Source organism: Pygoscelis adeliae, unplaced genomic scaffold (genome assembly GCF_000699105.1).
Source record: "Pygoscelis adeliae isolate BGI_AS28 unplaced genomic scaffold, ASM69910v1 Scaffold383, whole genome shotgun sequence".
NCBI lineage: Eukaryota > Metazoa > Chordata > Aves > Sphenisciformes > Spheniscidae > Pygoscelis > Pygoscelis adeliae.
Window position 1 is genome coordinate 1,447,272 of NW_008824592.1, and position 25,414 is coordinate 1,472,685.

The 25,414-nt window shown below is 41.1% G+C and overlaps 1 protein-coding gene across 1 annotated transcript in view; it reads left to right on the forward strand.

Annotated features, from left to right (window-relative positions):
* The first annotated feature begins 6,880 nt into the window (after positions 1-6,880).
* PDGFD (platelet derived growth factor D) overlaps positions 6,881-25,414 on the forward strand; it is a 70,056-nt gene continuing 51,522 nt past the window's right edge. The window contains exons 1-4 of the mRNA XM_009322281.1: positions 6,881-6,998; positions 7,728-7,932; positions 11,970-12,150; positions 12,818-12,859. Coding sequence (XP_009320556.1) covers positions 6,881-6,998; positions 7,728-7,932; positions 11,970-12,150; positions 12,818-12,859 — 546 coding nt within the window. The remainder of the gene's footprint in view (positions 6,999-7,727; positions 7,933-11,969; positions 12,151-12,817; positions 12,860-25,414) is intronic.

Consider the following 25,414-nt stretch of genomic DNA (forward strand, 5'->3'; position numbering starts at 1 on the left):
CTTTAAGGAAATTCCACATCTTGTGGAATCTTAGGAGTGCTTGGCTGAAACAGCTTCTAAAACAATATCTTAAAACAAATTCTCTTTTAAGACTTGAGCCATGCCAGACTTCTAAGGCAAATGGTCCTTGGTCATAAATACTTGAAAAATAAGGAAGGGAAAATGGAAAAGGAGTATATTTTCATTGCACCAGGAGGATTTGAAGGAAGCTTCTCACAAAGGCTTCCTTGAAGCCACTGCTTAAACAGGAGAATTTGGAGTGCCTCATAATGTGAGCCAAAAGTCTGGTGTTGATATTCATGCTTAATAGCAATTGTGTCTATAATTGGCATCACCTTGTCCAAGGCACTACACAAGTTTGTTATGTACCAGCCTTTTCATGGAGGTGTCAGCACTCACTGCAAACTTCTGCTTCAGTTTATCAGGTTTCCCTTTTCTTCTTTGCAGCACCAGGAGAGTCATTTCCCTCTTTATTTTTTCTCACAGTTTCTCAAGGTTTTATGTATTTTTATTCTTATGATCATGGGGTTATTTGCATCAGCCTTACTCCACATCATTAGAGCTACACATTCTTGATATACACATTTTCCTTTTTCATACTTAATTGTGGAATCCCAAGAGAAAAATACATTCAGTTTGCTGTAGTTTTAAGAGTCCAATAGAGAGATGCATTGCAACACTACCACCCATGAAAGAACTAGCAGTTAACGAAGTTTTTTATATGTTGGCCTAACATATGTTACTTTTCTATAGACACTTTTGCTTTAATATAAGACATTCAGCATGTTCTTTCGTGCAGGACAAAATCTCTATCAAGAAGTCAAATAAAGGCAAGTAATACATGTCATTGCAAAAAGCAAACATCACATAGTTTGATATCCCCATAAAAATAAGTAAGGAATTGTTTTCTCAGTGTTCATCTGTGGAAGTCTAAGCAAGGCACCCACCAAAGGGAACAAACAAGAGTCACAGCCTTCATCCCATCAAAAACCAGGCCAGTCTGTTGTTGTTTTTGGGACTGCTTCTTTAGTACTGCATTCAAAATGCAGTTACAATGGTGACCATTCCACAGTACAAATAATATTATTAAATGAAATAAAATAATGCTTATTATAGTGGGAAGCATTGTAACATGCTGTCTTTATGAATGACATGCCTGGACTTACTTATCAGTTGCCCACTTAATATTCTCATGAGTGGTCTTTGCTGAGTCCTGTTAAACCATAGACTGACTGTGTAATGCCAAGACTCGTGGGGTTGCTGTGCACAGAAGCACAGGCAGACTACTAACCATTCTGTTATAAAATGAGTGATGGCTCTGAACTGAATTTTAAACAGCTGGGGTTTTTTCATTCCCTGATACCTTCTGCACGGGTATTCTGCACTGGATAATTTTGCTTCTTTCAACTACAGCTCAATACTTCATTGCTTTGATATCTCCTATATAGATATAAAACATTCTTCTAGCAAAGATCTCCACACAGCTCAGAGATGCAGAGGGAGCTGGGTGAGTGCACATGAGGTCTGAATTCGGCTGAACATGCACACAGCATCTTTTGATATTGCCTCAGTGACAGAATGGGTCATGCTTTGGATTTGAACTCTGATGCCTGAAGTATCTTTCATGCTCCTGATAAAAAGAAAGAGCCAGTTGATAAGAGAAGGAGCAGGTACCTGGAGCTGCTGCTTTGAAATTCAGTGGCAAGCCAACCAAACTGAGAGTCTTTCATCAACTCCAGTGGGGTTTGGGTCCACTTCTTAATTGCTCGGTTGCTGGGTGACAAGTAACTCATAGGGTGGTGTTACAATGCTGCTCTGTCATTTGAGTCTTGATCCAGCAAACTCCTTAAGTATGAGCTTAACTATAAGTTAGTTTGTAGTCTCCTTCAAATAAATGGGACTACTGAAGTTGTATAAAGCTGAAAGCCACCTGAAGTAATGCTTTGGACTGGATGCACTGGCCCAATATGCTCTTACATATGCATCTTTATACCAGAATGACTGTTTTCTCAGCTTGGTGCTGCCATATACAATTTTTAGCCTGGCCAGGGTTGTGCTATTCCTGTTTCATTTCTGGTGATCCCAACCCTTTCCCTCCTTTGGTCTGCCATCTTGGAGAACTGCTGGTGAATTGTGTTAGGAGCAGAGCTGAGCTAGGTGTGTTAGGCTTCTGTCCTAAGGCTTAGACACCTTAGAGGTGTCTAAGAGAGGTATTACCATACAGAATTATTGTCTTCATTAGAGAGCAGAAATGTAATGTTGTGTTCACTGGGTAGGATTCATTTTATTGTTTTCACTAAAATAAAATAATTTTTAACAAGGTAAATGACCTTACAGTTTTATATCTTCCCAACAAGCTGTGACTGGCTGTGGAATACACTATGTTGACCATGAACTCTGTCACCTTTTCCTCTGATTTACACAGAACCTTATGGATAACAAATAAAGTTTCTCCTTATTGCAGGAGGGTGGGGGAATAAAAAAGCACCAATGAATATCTGAACAGGCTGCCATAAATACATCTTGCTTGGCATGCCTGTCCCCGAGGTGAACTGATTTGTGGCCTGGATTAAAAAATGTTTTACTGTTCTTTGCTTCTCACTCTGTGGATTCAGCTATTTAGATCAGGCTAATTTTCAACTGAAGAAACTGAAGAGCTATTATTCTCCCCAAAGGTTATCTCATTTGTTTAAAAACTGGTGGCAAACCATTGACCGCTCTATTTGTTTCAAAGAGAGCAGCTGTGGGGGAGGAGGGTTATATCTGGAAAACTCCCACATGCAAACTCCCAAGGTCCTTTCCTGAAATAACAAATAGTTTCACGAGTGGTAAAATGAACTTCGCGTGGTTTCCAGCAACTCTCTCCTCAGCTGTAGCAGAGGATGAGCTCATCTGGTTATGGTCGATAGGATTTAAGAGGGTATATTTCTTGTCATAAAACATGTCAGAATACAGTATCTTTTCAGCCTCTACCACTGTGTCAAAGTTGTTGAGTTTGGCCAGCCACTTCTACAAGGGGAAGAAAGGCAGAAGCAAACTTATTCACAGGACACCACCTTAGGAAGTGAGGCTAAAATTCCAGAAACCTTAGAAAAGTGGAACTAAATATTCCATATTATTGGTTAGGTCCTTAGACAAGGTCATTCTCTGAATTCTTCTTCTTTCTGAAGGAATTGACACTTACAGACTCTCCTTGCTCAATGGATATCCAAGAACAGATGTCAGATTAGCTATTAGCAAGCAGTTATTGCCTTTTGGGTTTTGGGTTTTTTTTAATTCTATTGAAGGAATTCATTGTCTCTCGAATTATGATAATAAAAGTGAACTTCTTTCTGTAGTCGGTATGTCATGACTGGGAGTAGCTTTAACAAGAATGTGTTGATACATTGCTAAAGCTTGCAAGGAAACGCAGGCATCCAGAGCAAACACAGGATGAAATCTATGTTTCTTAATCTTGCTGCTCATGCAGCGTGGCATTAGGAGAACATGCTCTGGCTGGGAAGGAGAAACATTGGATGTGCTAGGCACCCATCCTGGGGAAAGTCTTGAGACAAGCACAGTTTCCTGAATATTGAGCTGAATTCTCAGTTCCCAGCTGCCCTCCATGCAGGGGGAGGAAGGCAAGCACTTCTGAAAATGCAGCTGCTTTGAGCATTTAAATGGGAGCTCCTCTAACTTGGACAGCTGGACTATCATGTATAACATTATGTTTAAAATTAGTGGTTGGGAAAGAATTAAGAGGAAAAGAAAAGAGAGATTACTTCAGATAAATAAAATATAAAGCATGCTGCTTCCCAGTCAGTTCAGACTCTCTGCAGGGAAATGCCTCACTGCAAAGGATGTCTCCCAGCTTTCTTCCCACTCATCTTCCTTATGAGATAGTTTCCCTTCCCCAGTGCAAAGATGTCTTTGTAGCTCCTGCCATCTAGAATATCCTCCTTCTGTGTATTGCTTAAATGACCTTTTCGCCTTATGACTTAACACCTACTTATATTCATTGTCAAATATATTAATATGCTTTTTAGTAAATGTGACAAGCAGTGTATTACCCACTGTCATCTTTTATTTACTCCTATAAAGCATTATGGAATACAGTTAGTATGTGACATTCAGGACACACTATAATACTGCACTGTATTGCATTGCAACATGGGACAGTTCAGTGCCTTGAAAGAGGCACTGCCTTTTCCTTTGCCTACCTCTTTTCTCAAGTGTTTTTTTCCCTGACTTTCCCAATGGCCCGTGTCTGGTTTCCGCGAGTTCCCCCAGTGTATCTGATGAGGACAATGCTTGTCTGCTTGGAAAGCTCTTGTCATTTTAGTCTCACATCTTAGTTGTTACAAGAAGTACAGGAGTTACTCACATCTCAAGCTGTTTCCCAGATGCTTGATGATTTGTGAGGGGCCAACCTCCAGAGACTGAGTTTGTGTTGACTGTGTTCCCGCATCTATCTAAACAAGTTAACTCTGCAAAACCCCATTGAAAATCCCCTTAGAAAACTCCAGTGCTTTTGGTTCCAGTCCTGGCTGCACCACTTCATGTTGTAATTTAGCACGTGAGGAGAGAAGTAAGAGGGAATCAAGCTGTTCAGAGCTCTTGAAGAGTCTACTCCAATGTCAGGTGAAGGCTCTGAGTGGCTTTGCACTTCATCCCATGCGAGTTATAGAAACAGTATTTATGGCCATTCTTGTCAAACTTATTTCCTTCCTTTGTGGAAAAGGCATGTCTTCATACTGTAATATTTTTATATCCCCTATTTTACTATACCGAGAATTGTCTCCCCATGCTTCTTTCCAGCCTTTCCTCTATAATGACTCTATGATTACTGCATTTACCATGATAGAAATAACAAGTCACTGTGCTTTGATTTTTAAGCTTTTTAACATGTGCAGCTTTATTTCTCCATTTACCTGTTGAACTTGGATAGTGCTGCGCCAGACATTACATTTCAGCACTGATCTTGGTCAGCTGTGGTTGACCTGCAGGCAGAGCACCCCGGTCTGTGGGATTCGGAGTTTTAAGTTAAATGAAAAGCCGTGAGAGACCCTATTTTCTTGGGGTACAAGAATGCTGGTAACATACTTTCTCAGCTGGTGTGCTGAGTAAAGTGCACAGATTTTTTGTTTGGGGGTATATATATGAGCACATTTGAAAGATACCATCCCTACCACTCTAATCTCAGCAGCTGACAACTCCAGAGTAAAGCCTGTACTAGGATTGGCTGGGAAAGGGGAACCTTTCCCTCAGAAGCATGAACCACATTGAACCACACAGTGAAATGCGTGCTGATAGTGGGAAAATGGCAAGAGTTTGCTGTCCAAGAAAGAAGAGCAAAGTACTCTTAGGTATAGGATGAGTTCTGCCATGGTTTACTGCAGTAACTTTTATTCTGTCTTAGGGAATGGTTGTTTTATTCAAAAGTGCACAATTTGCTTTCATCAAAACTGTTTTACTTTTATTCCTTTTCCTGGACATTTTTTACATAGTCCTGTGAAATACTCTATCGTCTTGGGTGTACTGGGTGTTTTCAGAGTCCAAAGGTCCTCAGCATTTCAGTAGGAACTCAGTAATGTTGGCTGGACATTTTGTTTCATTCCAGATCAGGGAAAAAAAACCCAGAGGTGTCTTTTTTTTTCTTTTTCAGAAAAAAAAAAAGTAAAATAAAATAGAAAACAGACTTGAGTGTAGATGTTCCTGATCAAAATTGCAACAAAACTGATGGGTGGGTGGTCTGCATTTTCACTGAATTGTCACTTTTCCAATGCAAAATTCTTTTCTCAAAAAAGAGCAAAACAAAACAAAACTGGCTAGTTCTGCACTTCGTGAGCTATGGAGTCAGGGCTGTATTTGCTTAGAAAGGGTGGCTCAGGGTGTGAGAACATTTCATCTTGAATGAAGGCTTCTTAAAAATATGTCACAAATAGATCTTTGGAGATAGTTTTTACAGGAAACCCAGACTTTTTTATTCTAAGTTTCAGGTTGTTTGGAAGCTAGAATTACTACCCTGTCAGAAGGGTACAATGAACTGTTGACACACAACCACGCTTTGCTTACAGCTATGTACAGGGAGGTATTTACAGCCAGAAACCAGTGCAAAGCAACCTGAAAAATAAATGTACTTACCATGAAGTTTGTGCCTTTTCTCTGTGTTCCTGTTTTCCATGAGCATTTATGAAACAAATATATTTCTTTTATTTTAAGAGCTTAGAAAGCTTCAGTCAAACATTAGATTTTATTTTAAGAGAGAGAACTTTGATTACTGCTTGTAGTGGAACTGGAGGTTGACCTGACCTTCAGCAGAGTACTGGGAGTGATTTTCAATTTAAGATCAGGACACCAGAGTCTAGGTGTTTACATGAAAGCTAGTGTCCGAGTTCCCATTAGTAAGGAGAAATTTGGTCAATGTAGTTGGTCTTGACTAACTAAGTCAAGACCTGTCCAGGTGTAGCTCCCACCGACCATGTTGAGAAGGGCCTCAGCTTGCCCCCACGCAGGTGGCTCAGCGAGACAGCACAGCTTCCATGGGACTTCTGCTGGGGGCTGCTGGATGTGCTGCTGGACCTCCCTGTCCTCGTGGAGGCCAGGCAGGAAACCGTACTATGTCTTAAATGGCGTTGCGAATCTCTCTGTGAGTAACTGAACTGAGCCCTAGAACCCCACGCACCACATGGGGAACACAGATAGCTATCTCACTGGTGGAGGCTCAGATTTGAGTGTCCTAACTGGAGACTGAATCCTGCCGTGATCTGCGTGTTGCCTTGAAGCCTTCTGATCCTCGAAATTTCACCACGCTAAAGTTGTCAATGCACAAAAAACTAGTTGTTTGCAGTTCTTTGATGCTGGGAGCCAAATGTCAGTACCAGTCAGTAACAGCTGGACAATGCAAGTGCATGGTGCAACTGAGAAGACATTTGGACTTTTAGAGCTGGGTCTTGCCGCAGTTCCTGTTACCCTTGGAGCCAGGGATTTACAGCAGCTGAGGCTTTACCTTAGTATAAGTAAACTTTAGGAACAATGGAGTATTTGCTCAGGCAGAAGTTGTGGAATTTTAATTAAGTAAAGGCTTGGCTATTTGTCTTGAAATTATTCAATCAGACGGTTGGTGGGACAGTTTCTGACTTCAGTTACGTCCATGTAAGCATGGAGTATTTGTGTTAATGATCCATTGATGGCAAATGAGTCTCACCATATAAATAAAATCAAAATGTGACCTAACACATGCTTCTGGGAGGAAGCACTTTAGCATAACAAACAAACTTAGACTCACTCACATGTACTTCCCTGCAGCCTTGTTATTGCCGCTTTTGTTCAGAGGGCATCTCTCCTCAGAGCACCAAATTTGGGAAGCAGGCATCTTTCTTTACCTTTTTACTTCACTGTCTCACTTGACTGTTCTCATGCTTGCAGCTTTTATTAAAGTTTAAATTCTGTTTTAAAACCAAATAGGTGAGAAGGAAATTATATAGTTTATATCGATGTAAAAGTAATGATATATTTATCATAAAATAAAGAGTCTATGTAGTTGAGTACTGTTGTATTATTGTTTACAGGGGGTTGAATTAAGAGAAAATACACTGTACTTCTTATTCAATAATAACTGCTCCTAGACTCAACTTTTTGTAGACTTTAATTGCAAATAATTTGTGCTGTGTTATAAACTGTTGTGTTTTTTGCCTTCCTGTAACTGGAACAACATACTAATTTCTACGAGTTGTGACTACTAACAGAGAGCAATCACCTCACAGACTTGTACCGAAAAGAAGAGACCATCAGCGTGGCAGGGAATGGCTGCATCCACAGTCCGCGCTTCCCCAGCAGTTACCCCAGGAACCTCCTGCTGACGTGGCGGCTCCACTCCCCGGAGAGCACCAGGATCCAGCTGGCTTTTGATAATCAGTTTGGACTGGAGGAGCCTGAAAATGATATCTGCAGGTGAGTGGCATGTGGAAGTTTGCAAAGGGCTCCTTAATACCACCTTCAAGCTTAAGGATGTGGCCACTGGCATAAGACTGCAAACCAAAACCTGGGTATCTGTGGCTGGGTCTAGGATGGCCCTGCTTGGAGGACAGACCTTCAGGGGTCCCTTCCAACCCAAATTGCTCTTTGAGTTTATAAATAAACGGAGCTATCCTGGACTTGAAGCAGTTTTGGCAGGTTTTAGTCCTTCTATAATATTTTAAGCACAAGGCAGTTGTATGCTCAAATCCAGCTACCTAACAACTCAGGTACTGCTTTAATAGGATTTTGTCTCTATCACCTCTGCATTGTTTCAGCCAGGCAAAAACCATCTTTTTCAGTAGGTTGAAGGCTCTGGGAGGTGTGAGTGAGTTATAACATGTTTATATTGGGGTGTGAGGGACAGATAAAAATGCATTGAAAAATACAATTATGTTCTTCAAATTATTTGTTTGTCTTCAATGTTATTCTTCACTGGTAGTTTCTTTTAAAACCTTTAAATATAAGTCCACAAACATCAGTGTACTCTGCATACTAATATATCTAATAAAGTATACTCTACTATATCCTGGTTGCTTTGGCTTCCCCTTTTAAGCAAAAGCGACCATAAGCTCAGTTGATCTGGCTGATTAACCCAGGTGGATAAACTCTTTGCACTAGCAGAGCACAGAGGTGAATCTTGCCAACATTCACTAAAACAGTACAAATCCATGAAGTTTTTTGTTTATATTTCTTTTATTCAGCTATCTGTTCTGCAGGAGAGAGCAGGCTCAGGATTCCCGTGGGCTCCGAAAGGCAGATTACTGTGATGCTACTTACATAAAACACTCAAGTCTCAGCTTCCAGCTCTCTGCCTGATCATACTGTTACTTACGCCTTATCTATGCAGAGAACTGGGTTGTTAGGTTTTCTGCACACCCAGCCTCTGCTTATCTTATCTTCTTTGTCAATTAATTTGCATTTATAGGGTTTGGCAGTTCTTTGGGGTTTTACAGGGTGGATTTTTTTGTTTTGTTTTGCTTTGTTAATTTTCTACGTTACCAATAGAGAGAACCATTTCTGCAGGTTTGCTTTCCATTTAGTAATAAAAGAATGCAGCCTGAAACTGGATCTCCTTGCCTGCGCCTTGATGGTCTTGGCAGCTGCTACTCTGCTCTGGTGCTGTTGGTCCGAGATCAGCAGCAGCAGTCAGTAACGACAGTTACCTCCCAGCACCACAAACGCTTTCCCAGATTGAAAGCCTAATGCATACAGAAGCAGCTTGTTAATATTTACATAGTGGATAAACTGTGGCTGACCTTAAAGCATTGCAACTTTGAAACAGAGGGCTAATTTACTGTGGAAAAAAAGATGAAGTACTCTCTGTCAAGAGCCATTAAAGGTGGTGGCACGGTGAGGGGAAGTCAAGCTGTTACTGGCATTATGGGTTTGGGGACCATCTTCGAAAGCAGTCTGCCTGCTTTTTCCAGAGCAGCTAATTTAGGATGCAGAGAGAAGCAAAGACCTTCCATCATCCATAGTGTCTATAGAAGCTGGAGAAATATCACATTCTTTTCTGAAATAAAGCTTTCCCTGGTGTTCCTGGAAGACCTTTATTTGTGTAGTATTACTTCCAGAGTGAGGAATTTCTCAGGCAGACAGCTCGTGATGGCTTTAAGCCTGTTAAGTACTGTGTGCATAGTTAGATTTTTTGCTAATGCTCAATATGTTTTTCAAAACTAGGTTCCTTTCTGCAATTTCAGTCCCTGACAATCCCTACAGTGCTGCTTTAGAGAGACAGCTAAGCGTGTTTTAATTGAAATGAATGCTGAGAGCTGAGCATGTGCTTGAATGCTGTGCATATTGGACGAGTAATTCAGGGCCTCTGCACCTTACCTTCCTTTTGTACTTGCTTTTGACCTTACGTTTTTTTTCCAGAAACTTCCTAGTGTTTTCTTTCAATTTTTCATTAATGCTAATTATTGTAATTTGCATACTATTAAGACTGAACTGATTGAAATTCATTCAGGCTGAGGAATGAAAAGGTATACTTTAGCAGAACTGTTTTGGAAGGAGGGGAAATATTGAAGGTTTTACAGAATTTTCTAGAAGTGCTGTTAGCATTTCCACAGGCACTTGATAAGAGATGATTCTGAAAAGCGATTAAATTACCCAGCCTCTGAGGCTCTTTGGATGCTCAGAAACAACCGAGATTGCACCTACTTCCATGATCATTGCAGCAAAGCCTCTGCTGTTGAAAGCAGAAATTACCCCTGAAAGCCCATGGATTTGCCCCATTTTTGCCAGCAGTTAGTCTGACTCCTGGCCTCAAAAAGTAGAGGCCGGTCAGGGAAATTTTCACCAATGCCTACAAGGTCATCTTATGCTGAAGACTCTGCAACCCCTCATGTTAAAATAAGCGTTCGCTGGCTGTCGTGCTGCCCGGGGGGCAGTGGTGGATGCTCGCACAGGCAGCACAGAGCTCTGCCTGGGTACCACGTCCATCACCATGAGGGAGTGGGACCAGAGGACAGGGGAGAGAGCCTGAGACAAGTTCACCTCTGTCTGGAACTAAACTTTGTAGTGTTACAAAAAAAATGTGTGTTTCAGCAGAGTTTGGGCAGATTTAAGTGATTTGGTTATGGCGAATCTGTTATTTTCTGTTCTGTGCAATTTGGGGTTGGTGAATATAAAAGCAGCAGTGCCGATATTCTTAAGCCACATAGTACTTGCATTTTTTTCACATGGGCTCTCAGCAGAAAAAGAAAAACAGGTCTGTTATTTACAGAGCTATTCAGCGCCCACAACTGGCTAGGGAGGCGGGCGCCTGGCCCGCAGACCCGGGGGTGGGGAGCAGCACATTTCTAGTAAGAATTGGTTAACAGTCTTAAACTCCCTTTTTGGAAGGAGCATGCTTCGATAATAAAAACCTTTCCTGGTAAAGACCTCCAAAGTTTTAAGACTTAACTGTACTGTGGAGATGGCAGCTCTCCCTGTGTCTCGTTGCCTGTGCTCAACCTGCCCCTCTTGTCATCACCTCTCCCTCGCCGGCTGCAATTTGTGGGGCCTAATTCTGCCTCCACAGATATCGAGGGACTGTCTTTCTCATAGACGTAGTGAGATCAGGAATTTATCCTCTGCCTTCGTTATTCTCCAGCTCAGAAATGAACTCAATAAATGACCCAAGCCAGCAAATATGCGGGCTGTGGCACTGAGTGCTGTCACTGTGTCCTCTCGTCCCTGGGGTTTAGTGTCTGCTGCTCCTGGCAGAGCCCTCTTTTGGCTGTGGCACAGGTGCCTGGACAAGGTGTGACCTTGCACAGGGTAAGACGTGCTGCTGCTTTTCCCCAGGTGAAGAGCGGAGGAGTCCCTGCCACGGCACGCAGAGTGCCAGCCTGCCCTTTTCCATTTGAAAGCTTGAAATTAGTCTTTCCAAACCATCTAGCAGGACCACCATGACTCCTACAAAGAAAGTCCTAAAAAGCACCTTTCAGCAGCATGCACTGCCCTGTGTCCCTCCAGCATCTCCCTTTGCTCCCGGCACGGCAGCAGCCTGACTCCAGCCCTCTTGACAGGTGCAGCAGGCGGGAGCTGGTGGCTGCTGCTGCAGGGAGCTGGGGGGACCACCAGAAAGTGCACAAGGGCTTGCAGCTGCTCAGCTTGGGCAGCCTGCCTTAAATAATATTTTATCAGGTCTCTAAATTATTTATCTACCACATGAAACGCAATGCATATGTTTACTGTGTACTAAGCACATGCAAGTGCCTCTCATTGCTATTGTAACATGGTAGAAAATACTGTCTGTTGTGTTCCAGGAGCCCAAAACCCAGCCATTTGAGCACTCAGGCAGTAGCTTGCAGCTTAGTGTATTTTGTGCTACATGGTATGTCCACCATTTGTAATATTTAGTCTGATGTTTTGCAGTGGAGAACAGGGGACAGCTGTCTTTGTGTCTCCAGCTATGCTCCTGTCTATTTGCAGCCATCTCCTGTAACCAGAGTTAGCAAAAACTAATCCTTCAAACTGGTTCCCAGGTATGACTTTGTGGAAGTGGAAGATGTATCAGAGACCAGCACGGTTATACGAGGACGGTGGTGTGGACACAAGGAAGTACCTCCAAGAATAACATCAAGAACAAATCAGATAAAGATAACCTTCAAATCTGATGACTACTTTGTGGCTAAACCTGGATTCAAGATCTGTTATTCACTTGTGGTAAGTCACCTAGCTGTGTCATGGGTGAGAGACAGATTGTAGTGTAAAAGAGCATCAGTACTTGAAAACTGGGTGGTGTAGCTAACTGCATTGGATCGAAACACTAATTGACTGAAAGTATTTTCATTCCAGCAACTACATTAATACAGATCAAAGTATTTGTGACATCCTGTCATTAAATATAAAATAAAGTCAAGTCCAGGCCAAGATTTACACTAATAACATGTTTCAGAAGCACTAACACTTTCTGCACTGAGGCTGCACTGCCAGTGCCTCGACAGATGCTGCAGAAATAGCGAAGAAATGGCTGCTCTATGAACTCCTTTTTTATGTTCATTTGAGGTCAAATAAAAATACCTTGAGGGGTTATGGCTGTGATTCTGAGTTAGATGCAGAGTAGTTTATTCTACATGCAATAAAATTCTACATGCAAGACAATGTGCTAAGGCTCAGGCTGTATTTTTAACCACGTATAAACATGCCTCTTTGTATATGCAGCGGCATTAGCACTGTATCATGTACTGTTTCAGTGAGATGAAAACCTCCTCTGTTTTTATTTTGGTTTTGTCTTTAGGGAGCCAGAATGCTCATTACTCTAAGTAGATTTTGATACAAATATGTATTCCTTTGTATTGTCCTGATTAATATTATAACGCTTTTGGTGCAGTGTAGCTCGAAAGAGGCAGATTTTGCAAACATTCAGGAAATGGTAAGCATTATTATACTGTCATCATTATATTTTCATATCCATCACACTTCTTATTCCCTTTTTATACAGTCCACTGTTATTTAACAAGAATAAGAAAGCCTGGAATAGCAATAATGTTAATGCTGTAACAGGAGAAATCCACTCTTTGAGTCATTTCACTTCAACCTCTCAGCTTTGCATGCATGTATGCCTACGTATGCCAAAAAGAGTCCATAAACAGCACATTGTCAAGACAACTCTGAAACTATAAAGATTGTGGTCCCTTGCATTTAAATTGTTAGGCTTCTAGTGGAGTAATGCATTGCACTACGAGTAAATCCTGAGCTCTAATTTAATCTAATTTGAAGGTAATCTACTAAAACTAAAATTTAGGCAGAACAGTCTATGAAAGACCACTGGGCATAAAAATGAGACAGTGAAGCGGCCTCTCTTGACACTACTCGTATTTCAGTGCAGCCACAAAAACTGCTGCATTTAGCAAGCTTTATTCCAGACCACGTACAGCTAGTCTGATAGTATTAGGCTTTCCAAAAATGAATGTTATCACTCAAAACACAGAAGACTTTGCACTAGAAAGCTCAAAAAAGGCTACTGTATTTATCTAATTTCAAAACTATGAGCAAACAGAATTTTACAGTCTAGCAAATCTATTCAGAAGAATACTCTCCAAGAGCACCCTCTGAATGAAATACTGTTTTTTTCTCAGAAAGAAACCATACAGGTGATTAGTGGCATTTGCACATCACCATGAGATGGGGGGTGATACATACTTAGCTGGATCTCAGATTCCAAACTGTCCAACCTAAAACTGCAAGATTAACATTCAGCAGAGTCAGCCCTTATTCGATAGTCCCCACAGTCGCTTAGAGCTCAGTTCATAGATATGCTGAGCACTGCTGACCCCTGAAGGTTGAACTCATTGTGCGTTTCTAGGCGGCAAACCAAGGAGCATTAATGAAGCATGCAAAACCATATGGTATTTTGTATCAGATGAAATGAAAGGCCTTTACGTTGCTTTTTTTCTTTCTTTTGTAACCTTCTCCAAGACAAGGCTACTTCTGGGGGCTTTCTTGGAAAATGGTGCACAAGAGATGTGCAAATCTTTAACTCCCTTTTTTTTTTCTTATATTTGGAGTTTGGATCTGCATGGCAGTTGTTTATTTGTATGCTAGACTCTGATTGATAATTTCCAGAGAAAATTGAAGCAAGCAATTTGGAGAGTTCCCTTGAGTTTATTGATCAGCTTCATCTCCTGAGCGGTGCCAGAATGGCTGGGTGAATTTCTTGCCGTTACGCATGCAGCCAAAAAGCCTCGCAGCCTTGCTCTCTGGCCTTCTCATTTATGAATCTTCAAGGAAGTCAGTTAAGTTCACTTCATTTGACGCAGATCAAGTTTTTACCTAGTTCAGTGCTCTGCATGAGGCACAAATGAGGCACCATAGAGCTTAGCAGAAGCATACTTCATTATCTTCATGTACTTGTGTTTTTGCACTAACTTTACATTTCAGTACCATTTAGAGAAACAAAAAGGGATTATTTTTCTAGAGAAGACATAAGTTAGACTTGTATCCATGAAAATCATGTTTGCCCTTGTAAAACAAGGCATGCAAATTAAGCAACCCATGTAAGACAGAGGGGCTCAGTCACTCAGGATGGTGGGATTAGAATTCAAGGTGACTCTGAAAAATTAGACTAAAAAAATACGAGGATGATCTTTAAAAGGACAGTGTTGAAAGCCATACAGATGTGTGGGAGTAATTAACTGTCCCAATATAAGATAAGGGACAATGGGAAAGGGAGCTGATCTGTGAAATAAAGTCTGAGCATCTGAACATAGCATTTAGCAACCTTTGCTTGCCAAGGCTGGCTCCTTCCACCTTCTTCCTCTTCCTCTCCCCGTGTCCTCTGCCTCTTGGCACCTCTGCCTCTACCCTCCCCTCTGTGTTTGAGGGACTAGGAAGGCTGGAGGGGGAGCAGTGAGCGTGGTTTTGGAGAGAAGGGGCAGATCCAACATGTTGCTGCCTGTTGCCTGTCCCTGATCTGCTCTTTCCCCATGAAGCCATAGGACTCCTTGGGGGTGGGAGCTCCAGGGTGGAGCTGACGCCAGGAGCTTATTAGTGACTTGAGTGTGCCCCACTGGTTATCTCAAGTTGAATAAGAGTCAAAAGTGTCCTAATGTGGCTGGAAAAAGTCACTCCTACTCTGTGCTGTCTGTGACGGTGCAGAAGGAGGCAAGTATGTGCAGCTGGTGGCTGGTGTCTAGGGACACTTCACACTCAAAGCCCCAAGTTGTGGCTGTGCAGTTTGTTGGCTTAACCTGAGTATCCACACAGAGAAATGTCTCTCTCAAACCTCTTTAAAAATTGTCTTTTCCTTCAAGCTTCACAGACCTAGAGCAAAAATGGTCTGGAGCAAGCCCTGGACAGCTATTAGGCATGAGCCTCACTTAGCTGCAAATTTGTTTGAAATTCCTCCCTGCTATTATCACTTAACGTGGTTATTTCTCAAACTTTTTTTTTTTTTTTACTTTTCTTGATTGAGTTGCCTTAAAAACTTTTATTTGCAGTATAGAAGGCACTGAGGTATTCCAGTCTTTTTTTCTCACGCATTATATAATTTCTTGACTCTAAGGACATAGTTTCACAACAAACACTGTAGAAATATGTGATACAGAGGAAGATAAGTCATCTTAGGTTACTTACACAGTCGCTAGAGGGGAGCTAGGCACTGTCAGGAGAGAGGCCCCTGGGTTGCACACCTTAAAGTAGATGACATGAATATTCCATATTGCCACAAATGTAAAATTTCACTCCATCGCTGCTTGCAGTGCAGTTACCTCAACTGAGGGATCTTGCATGTAGCAAGTAAATATTCAATAATTACTAAAAATACTGCATCAATTATTTTGAGATGTAGGAATGTAAATTAAGTTACAGTGTTACACATGGAAATAATCTTTGCTTGACTGAAGTAATTTTATACAATCCCCTTTTTCCTTCTGAAGTTAAATTTTTCCAATGTCCTAATTCGAGAAGGGAATATTAACAAGTTTGGACCCCACTTTTACAAGTACATTAGCGTGGACATTTACTAAAATAATCTAGGAACTCGTTCAGGAACGTGTTCCAACAATAAAGGAGAATGTTTTGAATTAAAATTCCCAACCCTGCATCTAATTTCATTTTAATGAGACAACTAGAAAACGTTGGATTCCATTTGCTAATTAAAACCACTATTTTAAGTTTATTACAAAAGGCACATATTTGTTATATGCTTATAACAGTAAATTGTTATTGCCGTACTAATTGTTTCGTTAATCCTAAATGAAATCCATATTTGGGAACTTTGACTAAAATCATTATTGGAAACAAGGGCTTCAAGAAAGCTTGGAACATATGTACATGTATATGTACAAACATGCATATATACAATGATGTAAGGTTAAAAATATATATTTACATATACATCTTTTTACATATATACACATATATATGTGCTTTTACCTTTCTTTTCCTTCTAATATAATTCATGACTAGGAAACATCGCATGGTTAAACGTTGGAACAGGCTGCCCAGGGAAGTGGTTGAGTCACCATCCCTGGAAGTATTTAAAAGACACGTAGATGCGGCGTTTAGGGACATGGTTTAGTGGGCATGGTGGTGTTGGGTTGACAGTTGGACTCGATGATCTTAGAGGTCTTTTCCAACCTTAATGATTCTATGATTCTATGGCATTAAAAGCAATCTTTACTTCTTTGGGAATTGTAAACCAACAATGGTGGACATGTGGTGCTAAACAGGAGAGCATAAGTGCATTTGTCCCAGGATAAACTTATGTGTCAAAATGTGTATCAATGTGTTAGAACATGAGTAATTTTTGCTTTTTTGAAATGACATTTCTTGAATGAATGAGCCATAAAGAAATTAATGGATTGGGTGGGGAACTTTGGGTTTTGATCCATCATGTGGACTTCTACAGGGAACTAGCTTTCTGCTAAATGTCCAGGCTATAGGTCACCACCATTCATATGATCAAAAAAAGAACATTGGTCACAAAGTGGGGAAAGACATCACAGGCAGTCTAATAAAATTTAATTATTTGCCCATGCAAAAAAATGTTGACCAGTCAAAGTTAGTTCAAATACTAGATTTAAACTCTTTGATACTTGTCTGTTAAGCTCACAAGAAAACACCAGCAATTTAAAGCACAATCAGAAAATGAAAATGGGCAGAATAAGAACCTGGTCCTGATGCTTGTACTCACAATCACTCTGAATTAAGCAACTGGCTCCCTGTATTTTAGCAGATTTGTTTGAACAAGTAATGCAGCACCAGGCTGCAGATTTTTTAAATGTCAATAAATAAACTTCCTTGTAAGAGTTAACAAGATTGCAAAAAGATTCAACCACCAATGTGAATACAGATTCATAAAGACCATAAAGGATGATTAATTCTTTACCACTGGCGACAGAGCTGAATCCAGCCCAGGAGCTGCATGAGTCTTTGCTGCTGTGCTTCTGTTTTAGCTTGTCACTTCTTTCACAGAATAGACATTTAATTTCTGTCTCCAAGACAAAATATTCTGCCTGAAAGCCCATATAATATATCTCATGTGACAACAGGTATGATAATGGTGCATGAATACCTTCCCTGCTTTTAGATAATCCACAGAAGGAATCCCTGTAAATTGCTGGGGGTACAGAAGGAGAGGAACGGGGTGGGGGGGCAGTGTCTTGGTTAATAATGTGGTTGAACATGCAATAGATCTCGCAATGAAGAAGCAAGAACTTACATGTGGAAGCTTTATCAGTTGTTTTTCTGCTACTCTTTCTCTGATTTCAGTTTTGATTGCCTGTCTATGCTAGACAGCAAAGGTTTTTTTATAAATACTACCCATGTGCAAAACTCGTAACAATCTAAATGATGAAACTTCTATTTTCTTAAGTTCTGGCAGAAAACTATTTTCTGTGTTTTTGCTCAAGGCATACCATCCTAAAATTATCAGCCAGAGGCTCATCTTTCAGGAGAGAAGTAATTAAGTCCTTTCTAATTAGATAAAACTTGCTCAAAATCTTTAACATTCCTTCCCCAACTTTACATAAGCAGAGGATTTAAGAGATTATCTATGCACTTTTTTTTTTTTTTCACTTTGGAAGTTGTTATAATGTTTTAAAAAGGAACATAAAATGACAGCATGTTAAAAAGAGAGATTGTGCCTCAGTGCATCTTGAGACATGGAGCATCTCAGAGTAATTTTATATGGGGAGGAGCAATGCCTTCCATTTAATGAAGATTCCTGAGAGTCCAGCAAGCCTCGATCTGCTGCTTAATTAACCTCACAGACCTAATCTGTCCTTCAGCAGGGTTTGATGAAGAAACGAGCATGGCGTGGTAGACAAGCCAAGCAGTGTGGGAGGCAGGAACCTTCAAGTTGTCCCAGCACTCAGAGCAGAACAAAAGATAGTGAAGGATATGCAAGAAGAAAAACTGGCGGTCAGATAGCTCAGCAAAAAGGAAGCTGGCATACCTGGGTTGAGAAGGCACATCTCAACTGCTCCGGGGGCAGCTGAAGTTCCTAATTAAAAGATTCATTCCACCATTTGCATCTAACCAAGAGCTATTTCTCCCTCCAACCTCCTATCACACCTTCCAAAACCCCAAACCTTTACTGCCTACCTCCTAAGTCTTTCCTGCCTCATCTCCTCTGGTGGAAATCCTTGCAGGTTTTCAGGCCTGTGACCCACCAGCTGAATGCAGCGTTTGAGTCAGAGGGAGCCTGGGGGCTGTGGCCAAAGCTATGACCTGACGTGGCCCAACACTTCACAGTCAGTTATCCCATACTGCATCTTATCCCAGTCTTCCCTAGATTGTGGTCTAATGTAGTATTTCTCTTGGCAGGTCTCTTCTGAAGGTCTGATGCCCCTTCCATATTTACTCCTATTGTCCCAGACACAAGGATTAGTCCCAATCCTACTATGTGACTCTCTGAATTTTAAATTTCATAAGGGGTCTCCCTGTCTTGTGTCCTAATTTCTAAAGCCATTTGTAAGTCAGAGATGATACTGATAAGAGAGTGATGCCCAAAAGTAGGTTTCAAGGAGAAGAGGAATCACTTACCAGCTTGGCATCAGAGGATGCTACAAGTACTAGAGGGAAGGACTGATACAGGAATGGCAATGAAACAGCGGCAGCAGCAAAGGCAAGGGAGGAGAGTTATGTATAGTCCAAGTTCAGAGGTAAAGATAATTGTGGGTAAGGCAAGCACACACAGTGAAAGAGGCAAGCCCACAGAGAGAGACAAGGCAGCAGAAATGCCAAAAGGCAATGGTCAGAGAGGTAGAAGACGACCCAAACAAGCAAAGATTCTTGAAAGCTGAAAGGAAAAATAAAAAAGCCAAAGGACAGAAAGGGTGTGACTGACAATATCAAACTTAGCAGATACATCATGAAAGATGAGGAAAAAGAAGCCTTCCATCTTCACCAGGAAGATGTCCACGTGTCACTTGTTCATTACAGTAGTTTCATTTGGACTGAAGAAGGGTGAATGGCAATTAAGAAAACAGTTTTAACAAGGGAATGAAGGGAAGGAGGGATTTGTGTAAACCAGAGGAGCTGTGGCAGCATGGTTAGGAAAGAAAGGAGGCAGATGAATTGGAGATTTTAAACAGTGGACCTGAAATAGGAAAGACCAGGTCTAGGAGAGGAGGGAAGGCAGGTCTGGATCGGGTAGAAAGCAGGGCAAAAGTAGGACCATATCAGTACATCAGCCTGTTTTGGCAAAACCTCTGACTGTGAACTTGAGGAGGAGTAGAGGTGGGTTTGGGGATGTGTCAAAGGTGAAAAGAGTCAGCCAGGAACATGGGTGAGGAATTGAGTTATGGCCAGGGAAATACAGACCTCCTGGCAAGGAAGATACCAAAACTAGAAGCAGTGGGACCCAGTAAGCACACAGAAGCTCCTGGAAGCTGTCAGACTTCAACTGATAAAACAATTGTTTTAATCAGAAAGGAAAATAGACCTTAGTGTCTGTGTTTTCCCAGCTGCAAGCATGTATGCTCGGCAGTTTTGTTGTTTGAACAGCATGGTGGAGAACTGGCCATTTCCTTTCCTCTGTCCCTGATTTGTTGACAGCTCAGTTAAAGCGTGACTCCTTTGCAGGATGTTGTCATTGAACTGTCTTAACATAATGGCAATCCTGTTGATGTCCAATTCCTGTTGAAAACGCTACATCTTTGATCAAATAGTGCACTGTTTGTGAATTCACCAAACTCGTGGCGGTGGCCAAGGACAAGAAAATGTGGTACTTTAAATCTTCAAAGGATTATGCAAACACAAGTGTGTTATTTTCAAATCCAGTATCCTGTCCCAAATAGTTGACTCTAACAAGACTTAGAGGCATTGTTCATTTAGACAGCTTTAGATTTTGAAGGACTGCATTTCCCGCTGGCAATACTTACCTGTTTTAAGAATTCCTGAGGAAGTCAGTGACCCGAAGAGGAAATTCCTACTTTTCCAAGGTAAGTTAGAGATACAAAGACAAAAACAGAAAAAGACCATCATGTGCAGTACAAGAGGGTTACCCATGTTAGACAAAAAAAAATCCCATAGTTTATTCCTTGTAGAAGCTCAACAGCCTTATTCAGCATCAACATGATCTCTTGCAAAATACAGCAGAAGAAAATTGGAAGATGCAAATTCCAAGAAGCATGCCACCATATTAGTGGTAAGATCAAACAACTACATAGCGTGTAAGAATAGCGGATAAGGGCCACAGGAATGTTGCAGTTGTTGGGAAGTGTGTAATACTGGCAGAATAGCGACTTAGGTTTTTTTAATTAAATGAATGAAGTGAACCCCAGTCTCATAGCAACTGGCCATGCTCTTGCCACTGTATTTGGCTAAGTGAGGGGATGTGTGAAGATTCATGGTGAGTTGTTTATCCCTTCAGCTTGCATGCCCATGCTGCTTCCCAGTTCATAATCAGTTTCTAGTCCTAACATAGCTGCATACATAAAAAAATTCTATATGAAAGCTAATCTTCTCCCTGTTCTTCAAATGTCAGTTAGGGTCAAGCAATATCTGTTAAATAAAAATACAGAGTAGTACACTCCAAGTAGGCTTCCAGTGAGCCATAGTTCATGAATTACTGGTCAGTGGCAAAATTGTGCTGTCGGACAAGTAGGAAATGAAACCTATCCCCAAACTTGTTGGGAAAAGCTTAAGTAACATTGATAATTAGAGAAGTAAATCAATGATTCCTAACAGTCTGGAAGTCTTTAACCACCAGAATGACTGGTGGTTAAAAAATGGATGGAGGATATTCAAGATATTTTTGTATTAAAACTACTCTGGGAAAATCAATTAGTTTTAAAAAGGATTTATGATTTCAGGCTTTTTTTAGAGCTTGCCAGTCTTAAAATCAGTAACGCTACTTACCACATATGTTGGACAGCTTTTTCAGGGTATCCATAAAGCAATTTTCTTAATTAACATTAAGCATGTATAGGTAGCAGAAAGTTAGCCTGGATCCAGCACTGAAAATTGTAATGCATGAAATGAAAGGGTACATTTTCTGTGCCATAATGAGCATAAGCTGGGAGAGGGTAAAGGCCATCCTCTTCCCTGACTTTGCTTCCCATGTTTGTGTAACCAACAGAAAATATCAATAGCTTGGACATGGTATTTTGACACTGCAATAGGGACAGGCTAATAGTAGTCTCAATACAGCTCCTGTTAGAAAACATGGAAAGACCTTGTAGCTAATTTGTCTGCTTAGTGTTGACCATTAGGAGGGCACCAGAAGGAGAGATGGGAAATACAGTAGCAAACTGGACATGCCACAAACACCCCATCAGTGCTGGTGGTAGATGTCTGGACCTCTCTGTGTCTACACTAAAGAGGAAGGTTAAATCCAACCATTCTCACCTAAGTTTACCCTAAACCACACATCAGTGTGTATGAACATGAGGCAAGTTTAGACTGTCAAACTTTTTTAACAGCACTCATTAACCTGTCCATCACTTGAGCTGTTTGGTTGATCAGTGGGACTATTTTAGATTGTTGACTTGAGGACATAATGCTGTCTCTGTAAATCCATATTCTATCCTTTAATTCCACTTTAGCAACAGTTGAAGAACGTTAGCTTGTGGAACGATGATAATATATGAAGAACTTACTTACCTACCCTTTATTTTGGTTTGGTAACTCTGGAGGGTGTTTTATAAAAATCTAATTATAGATGACAAATTTGTAAGGAGAACAGAGATGCCATGTTTGATTCGATAAAAAGGTTAATTAGGTCCTAAGGTTGTATTACAATGCTGCAAAGAGGTGTTAATTAACTCCTGGTGCTTCAGGGTGGCAAGGCTGGTCCCTCCTACCACTGTGGCCACAGGGGAAGAAGAAATGGCCTGTTCTTCCCAGCCCCTGTTCCTGTTGAGTAGCCTCTTCTCTAGATTTTCCATGAAAGCTGAAGGTGCAGCTTAACTTTAATGTATGCCAGCTGTGTTGGAGAAGAGTAGGAAGTCGGTCTGATTTCAGGATTTTCTTCTGACAGACTTCCAGAGGAAGTGACTCGTGAATTGAAACACGCTAGACCTCCAACCTGCACTGAGAAACTTGTGAAAACCCATCCCAGCAGGTGTTGGTTGCAAGTTGTCTTTTAAACCAAAACAAAAATTGCATGTCTTCAGTCTTGTGGAGAGGTGGGCTCTTAGGCTCAACTTCACGGTTTGTATTCCACCAATACTATTTATTTGACCATGTGTCAACGTTATCTTACAAAGCCTGGCAGCACAATCCTGCTCTTGTACTCATCTAGCCCAAGTTTGGGTTGCAGGGTCTGTTTCAACCTTAGCACTGTTCAATGTGTTTGTCATTTTTGGCAAGCCAGGGAAAACAATGCGTTGTGTAGAATACGTGCTTAATTGCTTAGAGAATAAATCTTTGTCTTGTTTGTTGCAACAGCTGTAACTGCTGGAAAATACTTACAGCCCCGGATCAAATGATACTGATTGCTTTAAGATTTCCGAGTCGAAATTTAGGGGGGGTTGTAGGCTTTTTCTTGTTCAGTAATGTGTAATGCAGCCAAACATAGTATCTGATAATTTAAAGATGTGAGGTCATTCAGCCCATATTTCTCTAAGGACAAGAATTTTCTGTACTGTAAATTTATTGGTTGTTCATCTAGTATCATTTTTAAATATAACAAGTGTAGGAGCATACCTCACGGGAGATTAAACCGTAGACTAATAAATCACTGTCAGAAAGAAATTTTTTCTTTGGTAATCAGTTTTAATTTTCCTTTTTTTAATGCCATACCATTGCCTGCAATTGTATTCCTTCCTAATTTACGATAAAGAAGTCTGTTCTCTTTGTCGTGTGTGTCTATCTCCTTCAGATATTTGCAGAGTGCTCTCCCACTTCTTTGCTTATTGTTTAGTCAAGCAATGATGTCCATATTTAGCTTTTAATCTTTCCCAAAAATTCCGGCTATCCAATCCCCACAGAGTTTTTTTGATGTTCTTTTCAAAATTTCCCCATATTTTCCCAGCTTTTTACAATGCATCTGTGCTAGTGAAGAGAGCTGAATCTGGTGGTTCTAGTGTCACCAGGTCTGTGTATGGGTGGAGGGTCACCTGCCACAGTACCCTGCTTAGGCAGTCTATATGGCAGTGGCCAGCTTGGTTGCCCTAACACTGGGAATGTGTCTTTTGATGTGTTTTCCTCTGTCAGCTCAGTCCATCTTTGAGCTCCCAAATTTCCTAGGTTCCTCCTTCCACTCAGCATGTAATTTAGGAACACATTAGGTTGCATTTTTCCAGGGTGAACTTTCCCTTTGCTGGGTTGTGATAATATTTACGATTTTTCCACGTCCTCGGAGAAGACAGCCGTGCCCACTGTTGCGCTGCCTGCAGCTTTGGACGCAGCGTGGTGCCCCCGGGGAGGGTGCTGGCCTTGCAGGCGCAGCTCTGGGCCAGGCTCCACTGCTGCCTGCCCTGACACCTTCCCACAGCCTCAGGTCTTCCCACCTCGAAGACAGGCATAACAAGCCTTTGTAAAATGCCATGAGATTAACTTCTAAAAGATGCTACAGAGGCACTCTGTGTTGTTCCTGCTTGCGGTCTGGGACTCTGTGCCAGCTGGGTGAGCTGCGTGGCCAAACTGAGACTGATGAACAAAGGGGTTTGTCTGCTACTCTCTTCATTTGGATGCTTTCTTTTTCTGTGCGTGGCAGACTTACCTGAGGTCCCCTCTAGTTTAAGCAATTGTATGATTACAAAATGGAGAACAGCGATCCCAGATTCCAAACCAGGAAAGATGAAACAGCAAAAATCAGCTCCAGACCATGCCAAGCCACTGAGCTTTTTACTTCTGGCAGCTGTTTTGGTGAGTGGGAGAAGGCTGGTAACTATTCTTATCCCTCCCCTCCTCCAAGGACTGCATCATAACTGGAGCCCTTGGGATTTCTATACTTCCTTTTAACAATTTTTAGTCTTATTCTGACTCTGCAGTTCCAGGGACAGGTCATCAGAAAAGGTCCCTCCTCCATGCTGGTGAATCTGGTGTGCTTCCAAGCCGGCACTCTTCTTTGCTCAGCACATTGCTTCTAGCTTCAATGACCTTCATGCTATACACCACATTTCCAAAGACAGTCACAGCGCTGTATAAATGTAATTTGTATTTTCTATGCATACATCTTTATTAAATTTCCAACCTTTTGTTTTGCTCTGAGCACTTGATAAAGTCCATGCATGTCTTCATGATCATACTGATGACAGGTATGTCACAGAGTGTTTCTGTTTTGCCCTTACACATGCATATTCACACACGCATCTTCTATTAGTTGCAGGGTTCCTGTCACTTTAGACTTGATAAGATAAATCTTATTAGAAATTTTTTGGCTAAGTGGCACTGTTACATAAAATAATCCCCTGTCTGGTGCTGAGCTCTGTGCTACTGAACTGAACACCTCCTCAAACCCAGTGCCTGGGTTGTTACCACAGTCCTTTGCCTACAACCCCCTGTCTATTTTTCAACCCACACATTTCTCTCCGTGCTGAACTGATTTTGAACATACATGTCTTGCCAAAAAAAAAAGATCTATCACATTTCCTGTCTCTTGTAATACCAAGAAAAATGCAGTTCTGTTTTCCTCGATTGTCAGTATGATGACCAGTCAATGCTTAATTAGAGAAGATCCGAGCCTGTAACTACACAGGGTCAGATTTTGCAACTCACTGCAGCACTGGATGCTAAAACTAATTTTTAGATCTGTGGAATTTGCCTATCTTGTTGTCAGATCATTTTCAGCAGAATCAAATAACATCCGATTTTTCTGTGACCCTTGACAACAGGGTTTTTTTCATTTTAATAGTTTTTGTTTGGGGAAATATTTTAATTGTGCAAATTGATGTTTTGTGGCAGACAAAACTTACTTTCCAGGTCCCCTTCTTTTCTTAACCTGCAGAAGCCTTTTTTTTTAATAATACTTCTGATCTTGGCAGCTATAAAAATACTTCTTTTTAATCAATATTTGTGTCCTGATGTATTTCTT